The following is a 25,863-nucleotide window of genomic DNA, read 5'->3' as shown; positions in this document are numbered from 1 at the left end:
GAGAAAGAAGAATAAAGTTGGAGATATCACAATTCCAGATTTTAAGATACACTACAAAGCTATAGTACTCAAAACAGTACTATAGTACTGACACAGAAATAAACACACAGATCAATGGAACAGGTAAAATAGTCAATCTATGACAAAGGGGGCAAGAATATACAATGGGAAAAGACAGTCTTCAATAAATGGTGTTCGGAAGGCTGGACAGCTACATGCAAAAGAATGAAACTAGACCACTTTCTAACACCATACACAAAAATACATTTAAAATGGATTAGAGACCTAAATGTGAGACCTGAAACCATTAAACTCCTAAAAGAAAAATAGACAGTAATCTCTTGGACATCGCCCTTAGCAACATTTTTCTAGATATGTCTCTTCAGGCAAGGGAAACAAAAACAAAAATAAACTATTGAGACTACATCAAAATAAAGGCTTTTACACAGCAAAACAAAACAAACAGGCATCCTACTGAATGGGAAAAATATTTGCAAATGATATATTAGATAAGGGGTTTATATCTAAAATATATAAAGAATTTTTATAACTCAACACCAAAAAAAACAAAAACAAACCGATTAAAACATGGTCAGAGGACCTGGACAGACATCTTTCTTTTTTTAATTTATTTATTTGACAGCACAAGCAGGGGAAGCAGCAGAGGGAGAGGGACAAGCAGACTCTGGGTGGAGCCGGGAGCCCGACATGGGTCTCGATCCCAGGACTCTGGGATCATGACCTGAGCCAAAGGCAGATGCTTAACGGACTGAGCCACCTACGCGCCCCCAGACATCTTTCAGAGGAGACACCCAGATGGCCAAAGGAAACGTAAAAAGATGTTCAACATCACTCATCATCAGGGAAATGCAAATCAAAACCAAATGAGATCTCACCTCACACTAGTCAGGATGGCTAAAATCAAAACCATAGGAAACAACTGTTGGTGAGGATATGGAGAAAAAGGAACCGTGGTGCACTGTTGGTAGAAATGCACACTGGTGCGGCCAGTGGGAGATAGTATGGAGGCTTCTCAAAAAACTAAAAATAGAAATACCATATGATCCGGTACTTCTACTACTGGGTATATACCCAAAGAAAATGAAAACGCTAATTCAAAAAGATACATGCACCCCTATGTTTATTGTAGCATTATTTACAGTAACCAAGATATGAAAGCAACCCAAGTGTCCATAGATAGATGAATGGATAAGGAAGGTACATGGGGGGTGCCTGGGTGGCTCCGATGGTTAAGCGTCTGCCTTCAGCTCAGGTCATGATCCCAGGGTCCTGGGATCGAGTTCCACATCGGACTCCTTGCTCCTTGGGGAGCCTGCTTCTCCCCCTGTCTCTGCCTCTCTCTCTCTCTCTCTCTCTCTCTCATGAATAAATAAATAAAATCTTAAAAAAGAAAAAAAGGAAGGTACATGTATACATACACAATGGAATATAGCTCGACGGTAAAAAAATCTTTAAAAAAAATTAAAAAAAAGAATGAAATCTTGCCATTTGTGACAACATGGATGGAGATAGAGGGTATTATGCTAAATGAAATAAGTCAGACAAAGAAAAATACCACATGATTTCACTTACATGAGGAATCTAAAAAACCCAACTATGAAACCAAAAAGCAAACTCTTAAATACAGAGAACAAACTGGCTGTTGCCAGATGGGAGATGGGTGGTGCGATGGGCAAAATTGGGAAAGCAAATTCAGAGGACAAACTTCTAGTTATAAAGTCAGTCCATCATGGAAATGAAAAGTACAGCATCTCCCTCTCCCACTCCCCCTGCTTGTATTCCCTCTCTTGCTGTGTTTCTGTCAAATAAAGTCTTTTTTAAAAAAGAAAAAGAAAAAAAAGAGAAGTACAGCCTAGGGAATATATTTAATAATATTGTAACAATGTGGTATGGTAACAAATGATGACCAGTTATTGTGGTAAGAAAAAGGAAGTCAGCAGTCACTATGGAAGAGAATTTGGTGATACCTAACAAAAGCTCATGAGCATTTACCCTCTGACCTAGCAGTTTCACTTCTAGTAATTCTTCCAGAGGAAACACCTCCACAAATCATTTTCGCAGAAGATGCTTAGGAACTATAAACCAGAAACAAATGGTAAGTGGGTGGTGGATATGGTTGGGAGGGGGATAAGGAATGGAAATGGGACTTTCCTTAGTATTCTTTTATATATAGTTTTGAATTTAAACCATGTAAATATCTTACATATTCAATTATATAAAAAAAATAAAATGAAAACAAAGCAAATCCTCTAATTGAATATACAAAGAGCAACTAATAAAAACAAATTGATTACATAAACACAAAGTAAAACCAAAAGCTAGTTGGGTAACTTTTATCACAATGCTCTGACTGGACACCATAGTGGGGACAAGAAGAGTGGGTAAGAAATGTTGCTCTTTATTTCCTGGTTAGTTATAGGCAGTGGTGTGAGTGCAGTAAGTCCGAAACTCTTTAGTACGTATTATAGTCAGAACAAATAAATCGACATGCTAATGTAATTGGGAACCAGGTTCTCATTATGGGAGAAGGGAGATAAAAATACGGAATGAGGTAAAGTGAAAGGAAGAATCTTGTGATGTTTGCTTTGAATTGGAGGTTATCAGTATGAAGTCTTGATTTAAAAAAAATTTCTAGCCCCACCTACCAAAAGGGCCTAGACACAGTGACACCCCAGTGTAATGTGCGTACCTGGAGCTCAGATGTTGCTTTTTCAGTACCTTTTTTTCAATAAAAGGAACTAGGATTCTTTGAAAAAAAATGACTCTGGGTCAGCAGAAGCTCAAGATGCCAGAAAGCAAACAGGCACTTCAGAGACCCATCAAGAGGACACAGGGGCTAGCTTGAAGGAACTCTTGACAGGAGGAATTTGGGAAAAAATGAGGCATTCAAAAGAATAATGATGGTGCTGGATTATAACACATTGAATAAAAACAAATCGAATATGTATTTCCAGAAAAAAGAAAAACTGCTAGTTCATGAAAGCAGAATGAATCCTAGAATTAGAAAAATCACTGTTTTCCCAATATGTTAATTGATTCAGGCAAGGATGATAAATGGATGATAAACCATGAGGTGAAACTTTGTTGCGGAACAGCACAGTCTGACAGTCTCAAGGGCTTAGCCTGGAGATCACTTACTGATTACAAAAGGGAGAAAGTACCCCTACGGTAGAGAAGTATGACACACACCTCAGTCAAACGATCTAGCTTCACAGGAGCAGTTACGAGACAAACTGACAATGGGTTGCATAATCTAGTGTTTCTGTGAAAAATGTTTCATGCTGAGGACAGTGACTGTAAGAGGCCATCAGCATCCTGGCTTAAGAGATAAAAAATGGTGGAGAACAGTGTACCCTAAAAATAGGTGAAATACAGACTTTTGTTTTAAAGTAAAATTTCCTTATTGTCATTTCCAAATACAACTTTAATTTTTACCCAAGTAACAAAGGTACATTGTTCAAAAGGATTACCTGGTTGGGTCACAGGCTTATTCCAGGACTTTAAAAAAAAAAAAAAAAAAAAAAAAAAAAGAGTCCTTTCTCTGCCTGCTCCTCTGCTCCTCACGGGCAACTTCAGTTCCTTTTGCTGATGGTATTTACCTTCATACCTCTGGTAATGTGCTTATTATACATTCGGCATTTCTCACTTTTAAGCATTAGCTGTTTACTTCCTGAAGGGAAGGTGATTATCCAGGCCTCTTCTGTCTTGCTGGGAAGCCCCACTGCCATCGTCGTTGTACCCATGCACATTTCCCAGGCCCCGTGCTGTCAACATCACCATGTTCTAATCATGTTTAGAGCAGTGTCCAGTGTTAACATTAGTAGGACTCTGCAAAAACCATCCACAGCTGACCAATGTTGTATGTATATTACAGTTGCATTTCCTTTCCTGAACAACATTTTTGTTTTCCTTTGGTCTTTTTTCTTTATTTCTTTATATTTGTCACTAATTCAACCATAAATTCTTCCTCTTCTGTAAATCTCTTCAAGTACACTCAAAGGTATTTGGAATGTCCATCTTCTAGAAATTTCTCCCGTAGCCATATGCCCTGCTCTAATTTAGATGGTGTGCTGTACACACAAATGTATAGCTTAATGGATTATAAGGTGAACACCCTTGTGACTACAACTCAGATAAAGACCTAGGCCTCGGCCCCATGCAGCCCTTCTGTGTGGCCTCTCCCATTCCCAGCTCCTTTCCCCCAAAGTAACACGGCTCACAGAGCAGTCACTTTCTTGTATTTCTAAAAGATGGTTTAATCACCCAAATGTGTATCCCTGGAGACTTTAGTCTTACTCTTTTAAAAAAAATGATTTGAGATGTCTTTTTTTCTTAATAGGCTCCACACTGGGTGTGGAGCCCCAGCGTGGGGTTCGAACTCACAACCCTGAGATCAAGACCTGAACTGAGATTAAGAGTCGGACACTCAACCGACCGAGCTACCCAGGTGCCCCTGACATGTCTTAAGTCTCTTTTTTGCTCTATAGATTACTTCTCCATTCCCCTTTTCCCCTGTTCTTCTGTTGAAGAATTGAACCATTTGACCTTTAGAGTTTTCCACAGTGTGACTTTTGCTGATTACATGCTCATGGTACCACCCAGTAGGTCCCTCTGTCCTCTGCGTTTCTTTCCTTTTTTAAAAACAGCTTTATTCAAGTATAACTAACATACAGTAAACAGCACATACTTATTGTGTACAGTTTGAGACCTTCTGCCATATGTCTGCACCCACGAAAAGATCGCCAGCATCAGGATAATAAATACACCTATCACCCCCCAAAAGTTCCTTGTGCCCCTTTGTAATTTCTCCCTTTTGCCTCTCTCTATCTCCTTTGCAACTGAGGATCTGCTTTCCTTATTATAGGTATGTTTGTATTTTCTAAGATTTTACATAAATGGAATCATACAGTGCACATTCTTTTTTTTTTTTTTCTTTTGGCCTGGCCTCTCTCATTCAGCATCATTATTTTGAGATTCATCCCTGTTGCAAGTTTGGGTACTTTCTTCCTTTTTTATTGCTGAGTAATATTCCATTGTGTGGATACACTACTGTTCATCCATTCAGTTGTTGATATAAATTTGGATTACTTCCAGTTTGTATCCTCTGTATTTCTTCCAAATTGGCAGCTGAGCTGGAGATTTTTATCAGACTCCAGGTCAGTCTGTAGGAGACACTGAATGTCTGGTTTCTCTCCTGTTGCGATGATGGTAGCAATAGTTGCTTAAGGTTTATACCTGTTAATTCACGGGTGGGAGGTTGGGGAAGAAGAGCTGGTTGCAAAATGATTGGAATTCTAAGTCTACAATTTATTTTTCATTTTTAAGTCGGATCACTCTTTAAAGAGCTACTTCCCCTCATCTGCCACTTGGTTGCCCAGTGGTATATCTCATGTGGGGTAGGTTAAATTATTCTTCCCCTTAATTTACCTGTTTTCAACAGGTGTTACCCACCCAGCTCTCATTTCTTTGAATGATCATATTTTTATTTTCCAAGAGTACTTTCTTGTTTTCTGTTGTCATTTTAAATAGCCTCTCTTCTTGTTTCATGGATGTAGTGTTTCCTACCTGAAAACAAGGAGTTTCTAAATAAAGTTTTCTTCTAATGTTGATTGCGTCTCTTTCCTCCAAGTTGTGTTTTTCTCCTTGTGGGTTTGACTTTTCATAGTGGAGATTTTCTTTGAATGTCTGATGATCTTTGGATATGTAATCATATTGATCAATAGGGCATTGTCTAGGATATTTCCTTAGGGAAGACTCAAGGTCAGTATCATTAGATATTTTTGTGATTAATGGTATTCAAAAATCCAAGTGGGGAAAAGAAGGCTGGAGAGGTCTCAACTTTTAATATGTGTATTTTTCCTTGGTCTCCCTCTTTTTCCAGCATGGTATCCTTCCATTCTGAACTCTTTCCAGAGTCCAGAGACCATCTGTTTTACTCTTGCCAGAGGAGAAAACCTCCATTGTTATTCCATGAAGAGGCAGTCAGCTGTTGTATTGAGTCAGGGAAGGGATCTGGGATCTGTTTTTCATTTACAACAGTCCTGTTTTTAGCCCCACCTTTGCATCCCTTTCCAAAGTTACCTGAGCCAGCAATTCCTGAGCCTTTTGAGGGCCCTGAGGTAGAAATTAGGTTGCCACTGTGCCTGTTCCCCTGCTAGCTTTCTTCGGTCTGTTAGCAGTATATGGGGTTCATTTGAGGATTTTATTAAAAATGCAGATTGAGGGACACCTGGGTGGCTCAGTTGGTTAAGCATCTGCCTTCGGCTCAGGTCATGATCCCAGGGTCCTGGGATCGAGCCCCATGTTGGGCTCCCAGCTCACCGGGGAGTCTCCTTCTCCCTCTCCCCCTGCTTGTGCTCTCTTCTCTGAAATGAATAAATAAAATCTTAAAAAAATAAATAAAAATGCAGATTGATTCAGTAGGTCCAAGTTGGAGCCTGAGATTTTGTACTTATAACAACAGCTCCTAGGTGATGCTATGCTTCTGCTCCTCAGACCACACTTTATGTAGCAGGATGCTAAGTCATTTACCATTCATCCATTCATTTTCCAGCCTCTGGACTTTTTTTTTTTTTTTTTTTTTTTGCCTGGTGTCTGCTATAAATTCTTGTCGTTGGAAGTTTTTGCTTTTTTTTTTTTTTTTTAAGATTTTATTTATTTATTTGACAGAGAGAGAGACAGTGAGAGAGGGAACACAAGCAGGGGGAGTGGGAGAGGGAGAAGCAGGCTCCCCGCAGAGCAGGGAGTCCGATGCGGGGCTCGATCCCAGGACCCTGGGATCATGACCTGAGCGGAAGGCAGACACCCAACCGACTGAGCCACCCAGGTGCCCCGAAAGTTTTTGCTTTTAAAAAATTTATGAAAAATTTCAGACATACATACAAATAAATAGAATAACCATTAACCTGTGGTCAGTCCTGCCCCATCTATACTCCCATCAACCCCCACCCTGGCCAAACACATATACTGTATTATTTTGAAGCAAATTCTAGAGAACATATCTCATCTGTAAATATTTCAGTATGTATTTTTACATTTTTTGAATTACCATAGAAGTTGTTTAGGGCTGCACTCCTTGGCTAGCAGTAGCCACCTTCTTGGCATGTCCTTGCGTGGTCTTTCCTATGTGTGCACACAGCCCAGGTGTCTCTTGTGTGTGTCCAAATCTCTCCTTATAAGGATACCAATCAGATTGGATAAGGTTCCCCCCACTGCCAGGTGGCCTCATTTCATTTTAATTATCTCTTTAAAGGCCTCATAATCAAATACAGTCACATCCTGAGGTACTGGAGATTAGAGCTTCAACATACGAATTTTGGGGACCACAGTTCAGCCATCACAAAATACCATTATAATGCCAAAAATTAATAACTCATTAATACCTCAGATTTCTAGGCAGTGTTCTAATTTCCAGTTTCTTATAAATGTAATTTTTTTTAAAGATTTTATTTATTTATTAGAGCGAGACAGTGTGCACAAGCAGGGGGAGCAGCAGGGAGAGGGAGAAGCAGACTCCCTGCTGAGCAGAGAGCCAGATGCGGGACTCGATCCCAGGACTCTGGGATCATGACCTGAGCCGAAGGCAGACACTCAACCAACTGAGCCACCCAGGCGCTATAAATGTAATCGTTTCGTTGAATTCAGGTAAGTTCTACACGTTGCACTTAGTTGATGTACCTGAAGTCTCATCTTTTGTTATTGATACAGTTTACTGAACATACAAGTTGTTTGTCCTGGAGAGTTGACCTCCATCTGGATTTTGCTTACTGCATCTCCTCGAGCTATGTGACATGTTCTTTTGTCCTCTGTTTTTTCTAAGTAAGTAGTTGAATCTGCAGGCTTGGTCAGGTTCTGTTTTCGGCAAGTCTACTTCATAGAGATGGTGGTACATCCTTCCATCTCTCCCTTTGGATGTTAGTAGCTACTGATGATTATTGGCTGCCTCCATTAATACATCAGGATTTACAGAATGGTGATTTTCAAATTTTATTATTCCTTATTCACTTATTAGAGAGCTTCTATAAAAGTAAACATCCCCTCCCTATTCTGTCACCTAGTGGTACAGTTAGTTTAAAAAAAAAGAAAAGGCAGGGGCGCCTGGGTGGCTCAGTCGTTAAGCGTCTGCCTTCGGCTCAGGTCATGATTCCAGGTCCTGGGATCGAGCCCCGCATCGGGCTCCCTGCTCCGCGGGAAGCCTGCTTCTCCCTCTCCCACTCCCCCTGCTTGTGTTCCCTCTCTCGCTGTGTCTCTCTCTCTGTCAAATAAATAAATAAAATCTTTAAAAAAAAAAAAAAAGGCAGAAAAAAATGCTTGATTGTTTCCTCTTTTTACCAGTTTAAAAACATAGTGACTTGGTTCTCTAGTGTCCTCACATGTAACAAATTAGGTTTGCTTGTTCGTTTTAGAATCAGGTACAAATTCAATTTACTGTTAGTTTCGTGGCATTATGAGAGCAAGTAGAGGTAATTGCATTTATTCAAAATGCCATCTTTCATTGGAAGTTGTAACATAATTTATATAGACAATTTCTTATTGTTGGATATTTAAATTAATTCTGGGCTTTCACTCGTATATCCAATACTGTGAGATGAACATCCTTAAGAAATAAAAACACTCATTTTCAGGGTACAGTTTGAATTTTGAAAAATGTATCCTCTTGTTGAACCACCACCTCAATCCCAAGTATAGAACATTTGCATCTCTACGGAAAGCTCCCTGGTGCCCCCTTGCCCCAACCTAGCCCCAGATTTCCACTGATGGTCTGTCTGGCGCATGGATTTGTTTTGTCCTTCTGGAGTTCCATGGAATCTTGCCGTCTGTACTCTTGTATCAGGTTCTTTTCATTCAGCACATTTCTGAGATTTATCCCTGTGTAGCATATATCCTTTTTATTCCTTTTTATTGCTGAGAAGTACATCATATGGGTACACTACAATCTGTTTATTCATCCTCCTATTGATGGACATACGAAACATTTCCAGTTTGGACCCATGGTGAATAAAGCTGCTATACACATTTGTGTACACATTTTGTGGACATCTGTTTTCATTTCTCTTGGGTAAATAGCTGGATGAAATGGTAATTGAATGTTTAACATTGTCAGAAGGCTCCAAAGTGAGCAGTGTTTGAGAGGTCTGGTCCTTCTACTTCCTTGCCGCACATGTACTGTCAGTTCTTCTAAATGTTACTATTCTCGTGGGTGTGCAACAGCATCTCATTGTGGTTTTCATTTGCATTTGTGTCTGCTCAATGTGTCTGTTCGAACCTTTTGCCCATTTTGCTAATGGGCTAATTGTCTTACTGAGTTGTAAGAGTCCTTTTACATGTGTAAGAATCCTTTTACATTCTGGATTCAAGTCACTGGTCACATCTTTATTATATTTTCTCCCAGTCTGTAGCTTTCCTTTTCTGTTTCTTAACTATGCTTTTAAAGAGAAGTATTTCTTTTTTAACAAGCCCAGTTTTTCAATTTGTGTATATGCACATGGATGTCCTAAGGAAAGCTATGCCTACTTTAGTGGATTGACTAGGATCCCCCCAAAATTCACGTCCACCTGGAATGCAGCCTTATTTGGAACTAGGTTTTTGCAGATGTAATTAAGGTGAGGTCATATAGGATTAAGGTGGACCTAAATGCAGTAGCGTTCTTACAAAGAGCGGACACACCGGAGAAGGCCATGTAAAGACAGAGGCAGAGATTGGCGGTGTGCTGCTACAGGCCACGGATCGCCAGCGGCCATCAGAAGCTGGAAGAGATGAGCATTCTCGGGGGCCTTCAAAGGGAGTGTGACGTGGCTGACACTTCAGTCTTCTGGCTTCTAGAACTGTGAGAACACATTCCTGTTGTTTTGAGCCACCCGGTGGTTAATTTGTTATGGCAGGCCGAGGAATCAGATACACCCACCCAGGATCACAACGATTTCCATTTCACATTGGCATTTTTAAGTTTTAAAAATTTTTAAGTCTTTTTAAGTTTTTATTTAAATTCCAGCTAGTTAACATACGGTATATATAATAATAGTTTCAGGTGTACAATATAGTGATTTCAACACTTCCATACAACAGCCACTGCTCCTCACAAGTGCACTCCTTAATCCCCATCACCTACTTCACCCATCTCCCTCCCCACACATTTAGTCTTATCCATTCTGAGTTTATTTTTGTGTATGATGTGATGTAATTTTTCCCATATGGATATCCACTTTACAGCGTCATTTTTAGAAGAGGCTGTCCTTTGCCCCATTGAATTACCTTGCTTTTGAAAATCAAGTGACCATAAATGTGTGTGTCTATTTCTGGATCCTCTTCTGTTTCACTGATTTATAGGACTGTCCTTAATGCTGATACCATCCCCTCTTCCCTCTTTCTGTGCCTTTATAACAAGTCTTAAAATCAGGTAGTATAAGTCCTCCAACTTTGTTGTTCTTAAAAATTATTTTGGCTCTGCTCAGGCCTTTACATTTCTATATAAATTGTAGAATCAGCCTGCCAGTTTCAACAACCAAAAAATACACTGAGTCTTCCAACCCATGGTATATATCTTCATTGGTCTAGATCTTCAATTTCTTTCCGTATTGTTTAAAATTTTCAGAATACTGTCTTGCATGTGCTTTGTCAAATTTATCCCTAAATGTTTCATATTTTTAATGCTACCACTAACATGTTATTTTTCAGTTGTTTATCACGTGTCTAGAAATACGATTTTTAAAAAACCTGCAACCTTGCTAAATTTACTTGTTACTTTTAGTAGCTTTATTATAGATTTAGATTTTCTAAGTACATGATCCATGATTACAGTTTTACTTCTTTCTTTCCAGTCTTCATGGCTTTTATTTCCTCTTAAGGCGTTACTGCACTGGATAGGGGTTCTAAAAAAATGTTGAGTGAAGGGTGGATCTTAGGGGGGTAAATGGCCATTCTTTCATCACTAAGCATGATGTTAGATGTAGGTTTTAGGTTTATCACAGCTGCTTTTTATCTGGTTGCCAAGTTCCCTCTTATTTTTTGTTTGTGGAAGTTTTAACCATGTTGGATTTTGTTAAGTGCTTTTTCTGTGTCAATTCAGGTGATCATACAGTTTTTCTCCTTTATTCTGTTAACATAGTGAATTACGTTACATTGATTTTCTAATGTTAAACCAAGCTTGCATTGGCTGTGATGTATTAGGGTATATTCTTTATATATATATCGATGGGTTTAATTTGATAATATTTTGTTAAGGGTTTTTGACTCTGTTCTTGAGGGATGTTGATTTATAATTTAGTTTTCTTGAAATGTTTTTGCCTTTGGTATCGGGGTGATTCCAGTCTGGTAAAAGAAGTTAGGAGGTATTTTTATCTTCTGTTTTCTTCCAAGTTTGGTATTTCTTCCTTTAATGTTAGTAGAATTCATCTACATTGAGCCTAGGTTTTCTTTGTGGGAAGGTTTTTAAGTGCAAGATCGGTTTAATAGAGATTGTTAGGGATCTTTTTGAATGAGATTTGGTAGTGTCCTTCCAGAAATTTATGTCCTGTGACAGTAGTCTCATTAAAATTATTCATAACAGTCCCTTATTATCCTTTTAATGTTTGTAGGATCTGTAGTGAGGTCCTCTCTTTCCTAATTTTGTTAGGTTCTTGCTTAGTTTGGCTGAAGTTTTATCAATTCGTTGTTGTTGTTTTTCCAAGGAACCAGCTTTTGGTTCACTGGTTGTTCTGTTTGTTTTATAAACTTCATTGTTTTCTGCTCTTAGTGCCTTCCTTTAGCTTACTTTTTTAAAGATTTTATTTATTTATTTGAGACAGAATGAGAGAGACCGAGCACATGAGAGGGGGGAGGGTCAGATGGAGAAGCAGGCTCCCTGCCGAGCAGGGAGCCCGATGCGGGACTCGATCCAGGGACTCCAGGATCATGACCTGAGCCGAAGGCAGTCGCTTAACCAACTGAGCCACCCAGGCGCCCTTACTTTGGGTTTAATTCACCCTTTATTTAAGGTAGAAACTTAGTAGGTCATTGAATTGAGACCTTCTTTTCCAATATAGACAAATATAAAGAAAATCAGAACAAAACAATGCAAAGGCAGTTAATGTATTAGGAATTAAAACTGAGTTTTTATTTTACCAATTTTCTGACATTTGCACTGTTGCTTTTCAAAGTTGTTTTCTTCTATAGCTTTTTAAAAATCTGGTAATATAAATAATACATGCTGTTGAAAAATTTCAAATTCTATGGAAATGTGTTCAGATAGGCCATAGGAAATAATCACAAAATCTTTGCAGCTTAATGTGACAGACTGTAATTTCTTGCGTATACCATACATCCACTGTGCATCATCAGGGGCTTTCCTCCACACAGTCACTCAAGGACCCAGGTTGAAAGAGGCCCCACCATTTCAAGCTGTACCATCTGGAACACATGGTCTCTTTATTCCCTGTGGCAGGAGAAGAGAACACTGAAGGGGCTGTCCTCTGCAATTAAATGCTTTGGCCTCAACCCTTTGGCTAGAAATAGCCACATCATGGGCCCACCTAATTTTAAGGGTCAAGGAACTGAAATCTCCCCATGGTCCCAGAAGCAGAGAAGTAGGTAGGAGTGAGCACTGTAATTCTATACTCCAGGAAAATCAGATCACCTGTCATCTTACCCTGAGATAATCCCTACTTCCTGTCGTCCTGCCTGGCCTCGCTGCCCTTCCTCACGGCCAGCCTTATGTTTGGGGTTGGTGGGAATTACTCCTGTGATCTGACGAATCATTGATTCATATTTTGTTGTGTTCTACCTTTGCAGCTCTTATGTGATTTTATCAGTATACAAATGAGACTTGGGGAAGGGCAAATCAAGAAATCTTTGCTAGCTGCCTTAGCAACATGGAAATTTCAAGTTTCTTTTTAAAACCTTGCTTTAGAGTATCTCTGAAAGATAGACAAGTAACTGGTAACCATAGTTTTATCTAGGGAGGGAACTGGACTGGATAGGAGTTGGGAGTAAGGGGTGTTGAAAGAGTGGGCAGGATGAATAATTTTCACAGCATGCACTTCTATAACTTGACTTTTATACCATGTAAATTATATTACCTATTTTTAAAAACAAATTAAATAAAAACCTGTTTCCTGTATTTTCTTAACTTTCTATATTGAATTTCATTATACTGTGTAAATGAATGAAAACATATTTCTTTAAAAGCTGTCAGATGGTGTCATTTATATGGGGAATCTAAAACAAACAGAAAGTTCCACTCAGACACCGAGAGTGGAAAAGTAGTTACCAGGGGCTGCGGGGTAGGGGAAACAGGGAGAGGCTGGTAAAAGGGTACAAACTTTCGAGTATAAGATGAATGAGGTCTGAGGATCTAATGTTTAACGTAGTGACTGTAACTGATAACACTGTATTGGATAACTGAAATGTGCTTAAGAGAGAAGAACTTAAATGTTCTCAACAACGACCAAAAATATGTGAGATAAGTATCACAACTGATTACTTAATTTGACAGGGGGATCCTTTCAGTGTATATGTATACCAAATCATCATGCCATATGCTTTAAATGTCTTACAATTTTATTTGTCAATTATACCTCACTAAAGCTGGGAAAGAGAACACAGTAAAAAAAAAAGAAGTTGTCAGAGTTGAATGACATTTTATTTTTTAACTGAACTTTGACCTATCATCAAGCAAGGACCATATTTTGAAAAGTTTCTTTACAGTTACCTTTTGAAGGAATAAAATTACATTATCCACATAGATTAGTTACGGTCCTTTGGGTTATCAGTAATCACATAGTCACTTTTATTTGGATGTTACCTTTTCAGAACTTTTTTACATACTTAAGTTGATCCCTTTCTACACTTCCAGTTGTGAGTTGAGCCATAATGTAACTTACTGAAGAATATGAGCTTTGAATTCAGACCTGAGCTTGAATTTCAGCTCCAGCATTTATCAGTCATCCACCCTCAGGAAATGGGCTTATTTACCCCTGCATCTGCTTCCTCATGGGGAAAAATATCTACCTTTTTGTGATTGTTGTAAGGGTTATTAGGTAAACGGCATGTAAATCCCTGAACAAGGCTCAGTATGGTATTTCTACTATAGGTTTTCTCCATTCATTGGGATCAGCAAATCTAGCTACAGTGCTAATTCCATTTTCTGTACAAGAGTAGACCAGGATGTTAACCCTGCTCCTCTTTATATACTGCTGTTTGATGCAAATGGTTCTGTCAGACTTCTCTAGACTGCATAACACAACTCTTTGATTATAGTATTATGTATTTTTATTCTCAAACTCTCATCATGTAACACATGACTTTGCAAAAGCTACATAATGTGTGATATTACAACTGATTACAGATGAGAAATTCAGCTGCCTGCTATTGAGCTGAACACCAAAGCAGTTTGTGAAATGTGAAAAAATGCCACTCTGCTCACTAAATTTTTCCTTTTGGGAAAATATAATTTTTCATTAAAATGTTACTTATGTTACATGCAACAAGTGTCAAAAGGTCCTGAAACCAAATAGTTTGAGAACTACTGGTTTAGACTCTGAAGGCTAAGGGCAAGAACTGCAAGGCAAGCAAGACTTCTTTAAATAGATGCCATGTGATATGTACCCATATCTCAGGGTCTTTGGGGGCTTCAACCTAAATGTATCCCCTGTCTTCCTTTCTCTGGAAAAAAAAGAATATAAGCAGTTAATTACTGGCTCTAATCCCACAGAAAGTTAGTTTTTCTAAGCAGAGAGTTGGAGCCAGTTAGATACACTGAAGTCCCACTACCACTGCTATTAATGATGGTTATTTGTTTTCTATCTTTCACACAGAGCTTAGTCGCTTGGCATTTTGGAATGCCAGGTACCAAAAGTGAGATTACTGAAGGCAGTAAAACTGAGATTATCAGCCAAGAAAGACCTACTGGAGAAAGCAAAGTAAGTATGTTAAGTGTCGTTGTGTTAAGAATTGGGGTTTTTTGTTGTTGTTGTTTATTTGAAAGAGCTCAAGCAGGGGGAGGGGCAGAGGGAGAGGGACAAGCAGAGTGGAGCTTGGAGTCCAACAGGGGCCACAGGGCTCGCTGGATCCCAGAAACCTGAGATCATGCCCTGAGCGGAAATCAAGAGTTAGACGCTTAACCGACTGAACCACCCAGGCGCCCCTGGGCTTTAAATAGGAACCCAGAGACTGATCCAAAAATCATGGTTTGTTTCCTGCTAATTCTTCTAAACTGGCCAGATCGCAGAGCAAGCCCAAAGATGCCTTAAAAGGACTTCCACATTAACTATTCACATTGTATGTGAAACATAGGAGTTGATTCATAGTTTAAAAAATCATTTGGGAAAAGAGCTGTATCTTCTAAAAATCTCTGGATTCCTGCAGTTATGGTGAACATTCTTCAAGGGAAAATTCAGTACAGGTAGCCTATCAAAGGATTTTTTTTGTCTTGGGAGGTTGTTTAAAGAACAAAATACTGGAATTTTGAATACTTTCAGTAGTTTATGGGGAAGTGTGGCATAAAACTGGTATCATGAGAAAGTTTTGACTGGTTTCCAGGATCACAATATTCAGGAACCAGTGTAAAACGACTAGAACCTCGTGTTCCGATATCCTTCCTTTTGATTGCTTTTTATTGCCTCGAGTTGCGTCTCTTCCCAGGGCCTTTTCCCCCTCATCTCTCGTTTCTTACAGCTTTCTGATTCTCTTACACATTCCATTGCAAACTTGTCTTTATTCTTCCACTCCTCTTCTAAAGAGGTTCATGGCTGGTGCCTTGGGTGGTTATCGCTGATCATCCTTCTCCTCAGTTACTTTCTTCTTCCAACTAGCCTGCTTTTCTGTCCTTCCAGTTGGCCCCTCTCTCAGAGCCAGTGAGGAAATGGACACTCCGGAAATATCCCTTGGATGCTGACCACTTAAACATGGATTCCTTAGCTTTATTTAATTTCGGATGAGAGTTATAAAGGATAAAATCATTTTATACAGATAATTCTGTTTCTTTTATCCTATTTTTTTTAGATGGGTCTTTATAAATATGAACCTCCTCTATTTACCTTCTTCACACCCCTTCTAAACAACGTTGACTATTTAAAACAGCCTGTTTTTTTTCTTGGCACAAGGAGGACGTCATATATTCTTCATCCCATCTGGGCTTCCTTATCCAAACACCACCACTTATAAAGCCAGTGGCATTTGTCAAGGTGGTAGCCATGAGTCTATGCCTTTGTACATCAAATCTGAATGGAGCTTTTTGGTAAAGGGTCAAGTTAAAGTATATATATAATTTGGAAAAAAATTGAGCATACAAAAGAACTTGTTTCATTGGTTCTTTTATAGTTATGAAAATAGGTATTAACTGATTTTTTATAACTGTCTTTATAGTTACTTTTTTATATACACGTGTGTATGTGTATATATATATAATTTGTGTACCTTAGTAAGTCAGCTTATGAAATGGTAGATTTATAGCCATGACAGTGTGTTAAAGAAAAAATCATCCATGACCCTTGTTAAAGAACAGTAAGGCAGACTTTTATCCAGGACCTTTGTGCTAGGTGTAGGGACCACTACAATGGGATTTTGCAGTTGGGTAGAAAGATTGGGCTCAACTCTGAATACAACAAGGAATAGTAGGAATTTATAGCCAAGGAGCAAGGTGGAGGTCAGTGGGTGGAGTATTACTGAGGAAACATCAGGGATAATAAGGGATTCTTGCTAAAGTCAGGACAGGGTGATAGGTCATCATTGGAAGATGATGTGGGATAAGGAACCCAATCAGATATTGAAAGAGGTCAAATCCTAAGAATGACAGAGTCTGGCTAACCTCACTCAGCAGGATTCTTGATAAAGTTGGACAATGAAAAGATGAACATGGAAGCTCAAGAAATCAGTTGAACTCTCTTCTCAACATGGATGGAAAGACTGTCAAGATAGGGTTCAGTCTGTAAAGAGAACGGATAGCCTTCCCTCACCCTGATCTTTTTTCTTTACCCTCAGACAATATCCTCAACTACTCCCTTGAAATTATTTAATCATTTATCTGGTTTTAGGCAAATTCAGTTTTTTTTACTTTTCAGACTTGATATTCCCTTACTTTTTACCTTTAAGTTTGAGAAATTCAGAGAAACCTATAACTCGATGAGTACCCTTTTAGTCTTTTTCTGTACATGCATAATGTCTTAATAATTAGATGCTGCATAATTTTGTAACCTGCAATTCACTTAACTAAACATACTGTAGAAATTTATATTTTTTAACATGTAACAAATTCATTAGGCTTAACATTTAACAAGTACAAAAGAGGAAGAGTGAAAACTAAGTCTTCCTCCTATCTGGAGAAGCATTTTTAATAGCTGCCTAACAGTATATCGTAAGGATGTACCATGTATTTTTAACCCATCTCCAATTGTTGACATTGTGAGTGGGTTTGTTACTGTTTCATTTATTTATAAACACTGGTGGAACAGCCTTACAGAAACAACTTTTGGTCAACCCTGTGATTTTTTTTTTTAATGATAAATTTCTTGAATTTCCTTCCATCCTTTGTTTTTATTTTTTTTAAGTAATCTCTACCTCCAATGTGGGACCCAAACTCACTACCCTGAAATCAGAGTCGCAAGCTCTACCAACTGAGCCAGCCAGGCACCTTCCTTCCATCCTTTTTCTGATTTCTTCCCCTTTGACCTTTTTCATCTTCTTTTCCTGCCTCCAAATGCCTTAGTCCCTCAAGCCTCAACTCCTGTTCCTTGGCCTTTACCTAGCAGTTCTTAATGTTCTCTGGTATCCATACTCAACCCCTATTCCTTCCTCGGATTCCGTCATCTGTCCAGGTGCCATACCTGATTTTCTTTCCTTTACCTATGTCCCCAGTATTTTCAGCTTTACCATCTGCTTTATATCTTCGAGTTTCAGAATGATGATCCTGCGGCAAAATGCTATCCTACATTTCACTGACAAAAAGAAAGCTGGGTGGATAATAATGTTCATGGTCCGAGAGTAAAACTGGGTTAACAGCCATCAGTGATTGTTACTGTTATTCCTCTCAGGCTGCTATTTTAATCCTGTGTTTTGGTTCTGGTAGATAAAAGTACTTTTCTATCTCTACAACTTATTAAAACCTGTACTTTTACAGAAGTTGTAGTAACTTATATGTAAAATTTTGCTTATAGATCTGAGAGTTCTGGACCATCTGGGTCTCAAAAAATGACCAAAGTGTACACATTCTTTCTGATCATATTCTGTATTATGAGAAATATAAATTCCTATTTATATATTTATAGTGGACCCTTGAACAACACAGGTTTGAAGTGCAAAGGTCCACTTATATGCAGATTTTTCCAATATGGGACAGTGCTATATATGTATTTTCCTTATGGTTTTCCTAATATTTTCTTTTCTCTAGCTTACTTTACTGTAAGAATACAGTAATGTAACACATATACAAAATATGTGTTAACTGACTTACCAGTAAGGCTTCTGGTCAAGAGTAGGCTATCAGTAGTGGAGTTCTGGGGGAGTCAAAAGTTATATACAGATTTTTGACTGTACAGGGGATCAGCACCCCTTCCTTGTTCAAGAATCAACTGTAATTATTTGGGAAATGAGTGGATTAAATTAGTTATTTGAGAATAAAGTTTTTTTTGTTTTGTTTTTTTAAAGATTTTATTTATTTGACATGGGGGGGGGCCCAAGCAAGGGGAGGGGAAGAGGGAGAAGCAGGCTCCCCACTGAGCAGAGAGCCCGATGCGGGGCTCGATCCCAGGACCCGGAGATCATGACCTGAGCCGAAGGCAGACCTGCACCTGAGAATAAAGCTTTAAATTAGACATACCATGAGGTTTTCTTTTCGTTTTTCCTTACAGGGATGGAAGCGAAAGTGAAGCAGTGTTTTATCCTATGTACTTCGGCAGACCTTCTGCAATTCAGCTAAAACCATGACTGCTCTTTCTTCAGAGAACTGCTCTTTTCAGTACCAGTTACATCAGGCAAATCAGCCTCTAGATGGTAACTGTCTGCTATTCTTGATTATACTTGGGAAAATATTACTGAATATCCTCACATTAGGAATGAGAAGAAAAATCACCTATCAAAATTTTATGGAATATTTCTGCGTTTCACTAGCATTCATCGATCTTTTACTTTTAGTAAACATTTCCATTATATCCTATTTCAGGGATTTTGTACTTTTAGGCATTAGGTTTACTAAATACCACATCTGCCTATTTACTCAAATTATTTCTTTCACTTATGGTTTTCTGCATTATCCAGTTTTCCTGATAGCTTGTATAGATTATTACCTGAATTTCTCCAAAACCACAAAGCTAGCATTTAAGTGTCAAAAATTATTTTATTTCTTTATAGTAATTTTAATTTGGATTTCAGTCCTTGCTTACGTTTTGGGAGATCCAGCTATCTACCAAAGCCTGAAGGCACAGAATGTTTATTCTTACCAGTGTCCTTTCTACATTAGCATTCAGAGTTACTGGCTGTCATTTTCCATGGTGGTGATTTTATTTATGGCTTTTCTAACCTCTTGGTCAGAAGTTACTGCCTTGGTACAGGCTGTTAGGATGACTTCCTATATGAATGAGACTATCCTATATTTTCCCTTTTCATCCCATTGTAGTTATACTCTGAGCTCTAAAAAAACACTCTTGCCCAAGTTCATTATCTGTTTTCTCGGTACCTGGTTACCATTTGTACTACTTCAAGTAATTATCCTTTTACTTAAAGTACAGATTCCAGCATTTATTGAGATGAACATTCCGTGGTTGTACTTTGTCAATAGTTTTCTCATTGCTACAGTTTATTGGTTTAATTGTCACAAGCTTAATTTAAGAGACATCGCATTATCTGTGGATCCATTCGTCAACTGGAAATGCTGCTTCATTCCACTTACAATTCATAATCTTGAGCAAATTGAAAAGCCTATATCAATAATAATTTGTTAATGTTGCCATGTTAAAACTAATTAAAACTGACAACTACAGTAGGAATCATAATTTTACAAAGGGAAAGGACATACAAAGATTGAACTGAACTGAGGCTCCCCTCCCCGGCCCCAACTTTCATACCTTTTCAGAATGTGTCTTTTGGGACTATGGTATTAAAAACAAAATAATTCCAAGAAAATTTTTTATACCTGTTCAGGAACACTGCGTGTTACCAATATTAATTTAACACAGAAGTGAAGCGAGTTAATATTTGGCCATACTGATTTCATGTTACCCAAAAAACTAGTGGATGCAAATTGTTATGTAAATCTGAGCTTCTCTGCCAGTGATCTACAAATGTAAATAAACATTTTTATTAAATTCAGAGCAAGAAAATCAAGATCATTTTCTTAAAATTATTTGGTGTAAATATTCCTTTAACATAAAGGGAAAATTAAAAATTAGCTCAATTTAAATTTAGGTAATTTTCAAAAATATCTCTCTGTTCTTAATACAGATATTCCTGGAAGAAAAGTTTTAGTTGCTCACCTTACAGAACTGGGAGTAGTGACTAGGTTTCTTTCCATGACATATCAGATTCATTTTCATTTATAACTTATATGTCACATACTTGCATGTCAAATCATAATCACATGGGCAATGTATCACACTGTAAAAGTAAAGAAGGGTTTCTTATCCTAGCACTGTTCACATTTTGGGTTGGATAATTCTTTCTTTGTTGTGGGAGACTGCCCTGTGCACTGCAGGGTCTTCACCAGCGTGCCTTCCCTCTGCCCAAGGCACGCCAACCAAAACATCTCCAGACACTGCCAAACCTCCCCTGGTGGGCACAACTGCCAGAGTAAAGCCATCTCAGTGGCAGAAATCAACAACTGAAGTCACTTTGTTCAACTACGTAGATACTGTCTATAACTGTCACCACTTCTAAACTTCGTCCCCTCTACTTCTCTGGGTTACTTTCCCTCTGACTGTACCACTTTCTAACTAACTGGCCATTACCTAGGACTGAGGTACTTTAAAATATATTGTACTTAGTAAAGATTTACACTCTGCAGATTATAAACAGGTAAATTTGTAACTATTTCAAAGCCCTCATAAGCTTAAAGAAAAAATTATTCAATCGACCAGCCAAATGGAAGAGGCTTTTATTTGTAAAGAAATGAACTTACAACTGGTCTACAATATATTATTGTAATATAAACAATATAAATAAATGATCCTGTAGGCCCACTAACCTTCCATCCAGACCCACATGAGGCAATGTTAACAACAATATTCTATATGAAAATGTGCAGGTAACAAAGGTGCAATTACAAGCAAGTTTAAGCAGCAGAGTATAAGGTGCTTTAATTTAACAGTTAATGTTGCCATCAACAAACATTTGAATGCTCAATTTTACTTCACTGAATACAGACACAACAAATATGAAAATCTAAAATTCATACACATGCTACTTGTTAATATGAAAGTGCTTTCTCTTTTAAAAAAATACACCAAATGGACAGTCTTTTTACATAGATCATGGTGTGCTCTTATAATGCAAAATTAACTTCATTTTCAGGTTATACATTTTAAAACTGTAGCTATAGACACCAATCTAGGAACGCTAATGCTAAGAGTGCTAAAACTATTTCATTTCCTGTAAGGAGGACTCTAATACAATATCCAATGGAAAGAATACATCTATATATAATCTTAACATCTGTTTTTTGTAAAAGTAAAAAAGGTTTCCTTTCCCCTTGGTGATGCTTTGTTCAACCTGGGTAGATGAGCTTTTGAGGTTTTAGTAATATGAAAGTCCTATTTTAGAACAATGGGAGGAACCAAAAGGAATTTAAAAATCAGTTAATGTGTGCTTGAAGCATCAAAAAAAAAAATTACAACAATTTGCCTTTGTTAAATCAACAAAGTAACATTTTTTTTTAACAAGCAAGAAGACAAAAAGCAGTTAACAGAGGCTTGAAATGCCCACCCTCGCCTCTCCTGTCAGTACCCCTCCACACACTGTGTCTACAACTCCAGCCTTCACCACAGCTCACTCCTCACTCTGAGGATAGTTTTTAGAACTCACTTTGACTTTTTTTTTCCTATGGAAAAAAACAAGACCAAGCTTCTGAATGAGGTGATTGGGAATCTAAGTGTACTGGCAATCAGACATGTATAATTATGCACACTGCATTAGCTTTTTAAAATTCAAGAATACATATACAAAAAGTATGCTATAGATATTTTAACACCATAAAATATTTGAAAAATTAGGTGAATTAAAACATTTTAAAAGTAAATTTTAACCAGGACCATGGAAAATTCTTTTAAACCCAGACTATTTGGTTACTTGGGTGTCAGTGTTCTATTTTCAATCAGTTTTAGATTCTAATCTAACATGTATTGGGACATTTTCCTGCTTTAAAAGCTGCAACGATGATGCATAAAAGATCTTTTTTAATATTAGGTATTTTTATTTTGAGGGGGTGAGGAAAAAAAGATATTTTCATTTTGTATCTTTATGGAGAATGCTAGCATGATGTTAATCTGTATTGCTGGAACAACAGGAATTAGAGCATTTCACAGAACCCCCAAGTGGTAAGGAAACTACCCAGTTAATCAATGCCATTCAATATTTATTCTCCAAATAGCTGTCAATTCAAGCATGGAATGGTTTTATGTTGACCAGTTCTGCATTTTAAAGGAAACCCTTTTAACTATGTAATACATGTGTGCTTTCTAAAAAGTATTTGTAATAACAATAAATTTTGTGTAATTTCTTGCTTTATCAACAAAAGACAATAAAAAACAAACCTGTTTAGCGATCTCCTTTGAGACTTCAGTTTTAGAAAGTTACTCCACTGTCAGTACTGGGTGTAGAGCTTCTGTAGTTACAAATGTACAGTAAATCAGCACCAGCTTCTTTCTCTGTATTGTTCTGTCTCACACCCTGTATAGCAACACCTCTGGAACAGATTCAGGGGTCAGAATAATTCTGAGAACTATGAGCTGTCACCACAGTCTCAAAATGTCAATCCTTATCAGGTACCCTTGATTTTGTAACCGATAATCAGGTATATGATTGACTATAATTAGTATGTGAAATGTGTTTTAGGAATATTGTGCTGTGATTCACTCAGACCCCTTAGATGTCATCTAGCTTAATACTTTTATTTACCCCGGACATAAAAATTTCCCTCTCAGTTCCAACTTCACATTCAGTACAGTACGTAATAGTAATAATAATGTCCATGTTTGTTTAAAGCCACAATCAGAATTCTGTTTGGGAAGATTCTGTGTACTTATTACCAGTTCCTTAAGTCATGTATACCACACATTGCACATAGTAAGTGTTCAAATGGTTTACTAAATGAATGGATAAATGCATGAATGACAATGTTCATATGTATTTGTATGTTCAGTGGTTAACTAGTAGGAAGCATTTACAAAAATGCCCTCATTTGCTTGTCTGTACAATTTTCCTTCTCTACTTTAATCCGTAAGAGAACAAAAACTGCAGGTGGCCCAGGAAGTGGATGCTTAACATTTATCTTTTAGCAAAAGCTCTTAGTATGAAATGAACCATTCCAAAGGGAAAGAGAATTAAGTAGAAGCAACTTTAGAAATACCCCATTATGTGGCCTAGAATCATAGTTTTAGAGCTGGGAGGTACCTTAAAGATGATTTAAACCAAAATCAGCCTTTTGAGTAGTAGAGGCTCCATACTGTGTATTCAGAAGATGGAACAGATTAAAAGCAAAGGAAGGGCTGAAGGTGTCACACGCTGCTAAGTCACCAACTGCAAGTAAAACTCCCACCCCCCCAACCAGCGTTTTATCTTCTTTCATTTAATGATTATGTTCATCTCTTATTTACTACTGAAGTAGACTATTTAGTACTACCTAAAACAAAAAGAATTAAGACTTTAACAACACATTCTAAATAAAGATTTTAAGCAATGGACACTTCTGGTTTGCTTGAGGCAAGACTAAAAAAAGTTCCTTCTTTCTAGAACAGATTCACGTTTATTTCACTACCAGCCCCACCACTATCCTATAAACACCAACTTCTTCACCTCCATTAATTAAAGCTCCACAAAACATGGGTTTAACACTGATAATATTCCCTAGAGCATAACTTTTCAGCCAATAACTGATGGCTACTATCAATTCTTAAGATGATGACTGGAGTCAGTTGAAGTAGGCGGTCTCAAAGGACTTACTGACTTCTGCTTATATTTAAAACTATGCCATGTTAGCAGAACAGTATGTTAAATTTATATTAAGTTCTTTTTTCTGACTTAAAATTCATCACTAGACTTCTTTTCAACAATACATTTTAAAACCCTTGTAAAGGTTTTCTTTCTATGGATTCATACTGACATCAATATCAGAGAGCAATTATACTTTTCACAAAAGCAGTGGGAACAAATACTTCTCTAATGTACCCTCTTCTCCAACATCTGAGATTAAAATTGTCATCTTTAAATAAAATTAAATGTTCACAAGCTATAAAAAAAGAAAAAAATGAAACATTCATGGAAAACCTTTCCTAAAAGGACCCATAAACATGGCACTGAAGGAGGTGTGTGTTCATGAGTTCGAGCAGAATGGGGTTTTCATTAGAAGAGAAGCTGGGCTTCAGAGCTGAAGAGGAGGGAGACCGCGCCCTTTTAATGTCTGTGAGCTCAAGTGAAAGTTCAGAAAAAGCCAAACATGGTGCTCTGGAAAATGACGCTAATTTGTATTAGTGCTTTACAACTTTCAAAAAAAGCTTTCTCATAGTATTATTTTAAAATAGATTAAATAAGCTCTAAAAAATAATATGTAAAACTTTAAATTCTTAAAAATTTAGGAAACTTTTTCCAAAGAAGATAATATAATTTTCAACTTTTTTTTATTATTATTGAAGAAATGGCTTGTATTGCTGCTATGAAGGAAACTATATAGTGGTACATATTATGAACTAACAAAAAAGGAATATCTTCCCAAAGAATTTTTTTAAGATGTACAGTTTATAATAGGTTGAAATTAAACTTTAGTAAGATTGCATATTTATTTTTCTAATACTGTATTTGTGCTTATCTAAATTGAATCACAATCTTTAAGATTAAATCAAATGCTCTTAAATAGACTCATAAAATACCAATATTGATGAATGTGAATTAAACAGTTCATTTCATGATCCACACTACTGTGCATCAAAGAAATAGAGGTAGGCTTCTGTTGAAATCCATACTAATAACAAGAAAGCTATAGCTCTCTAGTCATCCAATTCTTAGATACAACCTAACAAATAAAATACTATCTTAAAATGCCTTTATAACAATCAGCCTTGTAAGGTTGATTCAACTGTGGTATCTGAAAATGGATACTGTCCTCTATAATTCCAATAACTCAATTATAACAATTAACCTTTTGAGTTTTTGACAGATACTCTCCAAGTACAATGGTTGTCACTTTTTGAAGTAAAAAATCACTAACTTATATATCACTGGAACTATTTATTAATAGTCCTTTTAGGGGCAGGAAGTCCTCCTAGGGCAGGATCATTTGATAGTGAAAGAATGAGTATGATTACAGGTGAATCTTACTGCTGTAACGGACCCAACCATTACACTGTATTATTTTGAACTACTGAAGGTCATATCTATACTACACACCCTTACTCCGTTAACTGTACTATCCCCTTGGGTCTGGAATGCTTTTCCTCCTGTTTGTCTCTTCCTCCACTTCCCTGTCCTTCCCCCTGGAAAACCTTCCTTGAGGCCCAGCTACATAGACGGTGCACAGGAAACAGACTGAACATTGTGTGTCGATGGGCCAGTTCCCACTGCCCAAAGGTTTCATTGAAACGTGACTGTTAGGTCTTAGAAAGTCCTGCCCCAACTGCCTTCCTAAAATTAACTCTACTACAAAATCCTCTCTAAGGATTTTCAGGCAAAGGT

At 37.5% G+C, this 25,863-nt stretch overlaps 1 protein-coding gene across 5 annotated transcripts in view; it reads left to right on the top strand.

Annotated features, from left to right (window-relative positions):
* Positions 1-20,340, top strand: part of GPR160 (G protein-coupled receptor 160) — a 47,106-nt gene extending 26,766 nt beyond the window's left edge. For 4 of the 5 annotated variants that reach the window (XM_032407239.1, XM_032407241.1, XM_032407240.1 and 1 more), the window contains 2 exons: positions 14,811-14,915; positions 18,840-20,340. In XM_032407239.1, the coding sequence (XP_032263130.1) occupies positions 18,912-19,928 (1,017 nt within the window). In that variant the 5' untranslated portion in view covers positions 14,811-14,915; positions 18,840-18,911 and the 3' untranslated portion in view covers positions 19,929-20,340. Of the gene's footprint in view, positions 1-7,594; positions 7,666-14,810; positions 14,916-18,839 lie in introns of those variants that run through there. The other variant, XM_032407243.1, reaches the window with a different exon arrangement.
* Positions 20,341-25,863: the final 5,523 nt, after the last annotated feature.

Source organism: Phoca vitulina, unplaced genomic scaffold (genome assembly GCF_004348235.1).
Source record: "Phoca vitulina isolate PV1807 unplaced genomic scaffold, GSC_HSeal_1.0 scaffold8, whole genome shotgun sequence".
NCBI classification, from domain to species: Eukaryota; Metazoa; Chordata; class Mammalia; order Carnivora; family Phocidae; genus Phoca; species Phoca vitulina.
The sequence above is the reverse complement of the archived record's forward strand: the minus strand, read 5'-3'. Positions and strand labels throughout refer to the sequence as shown.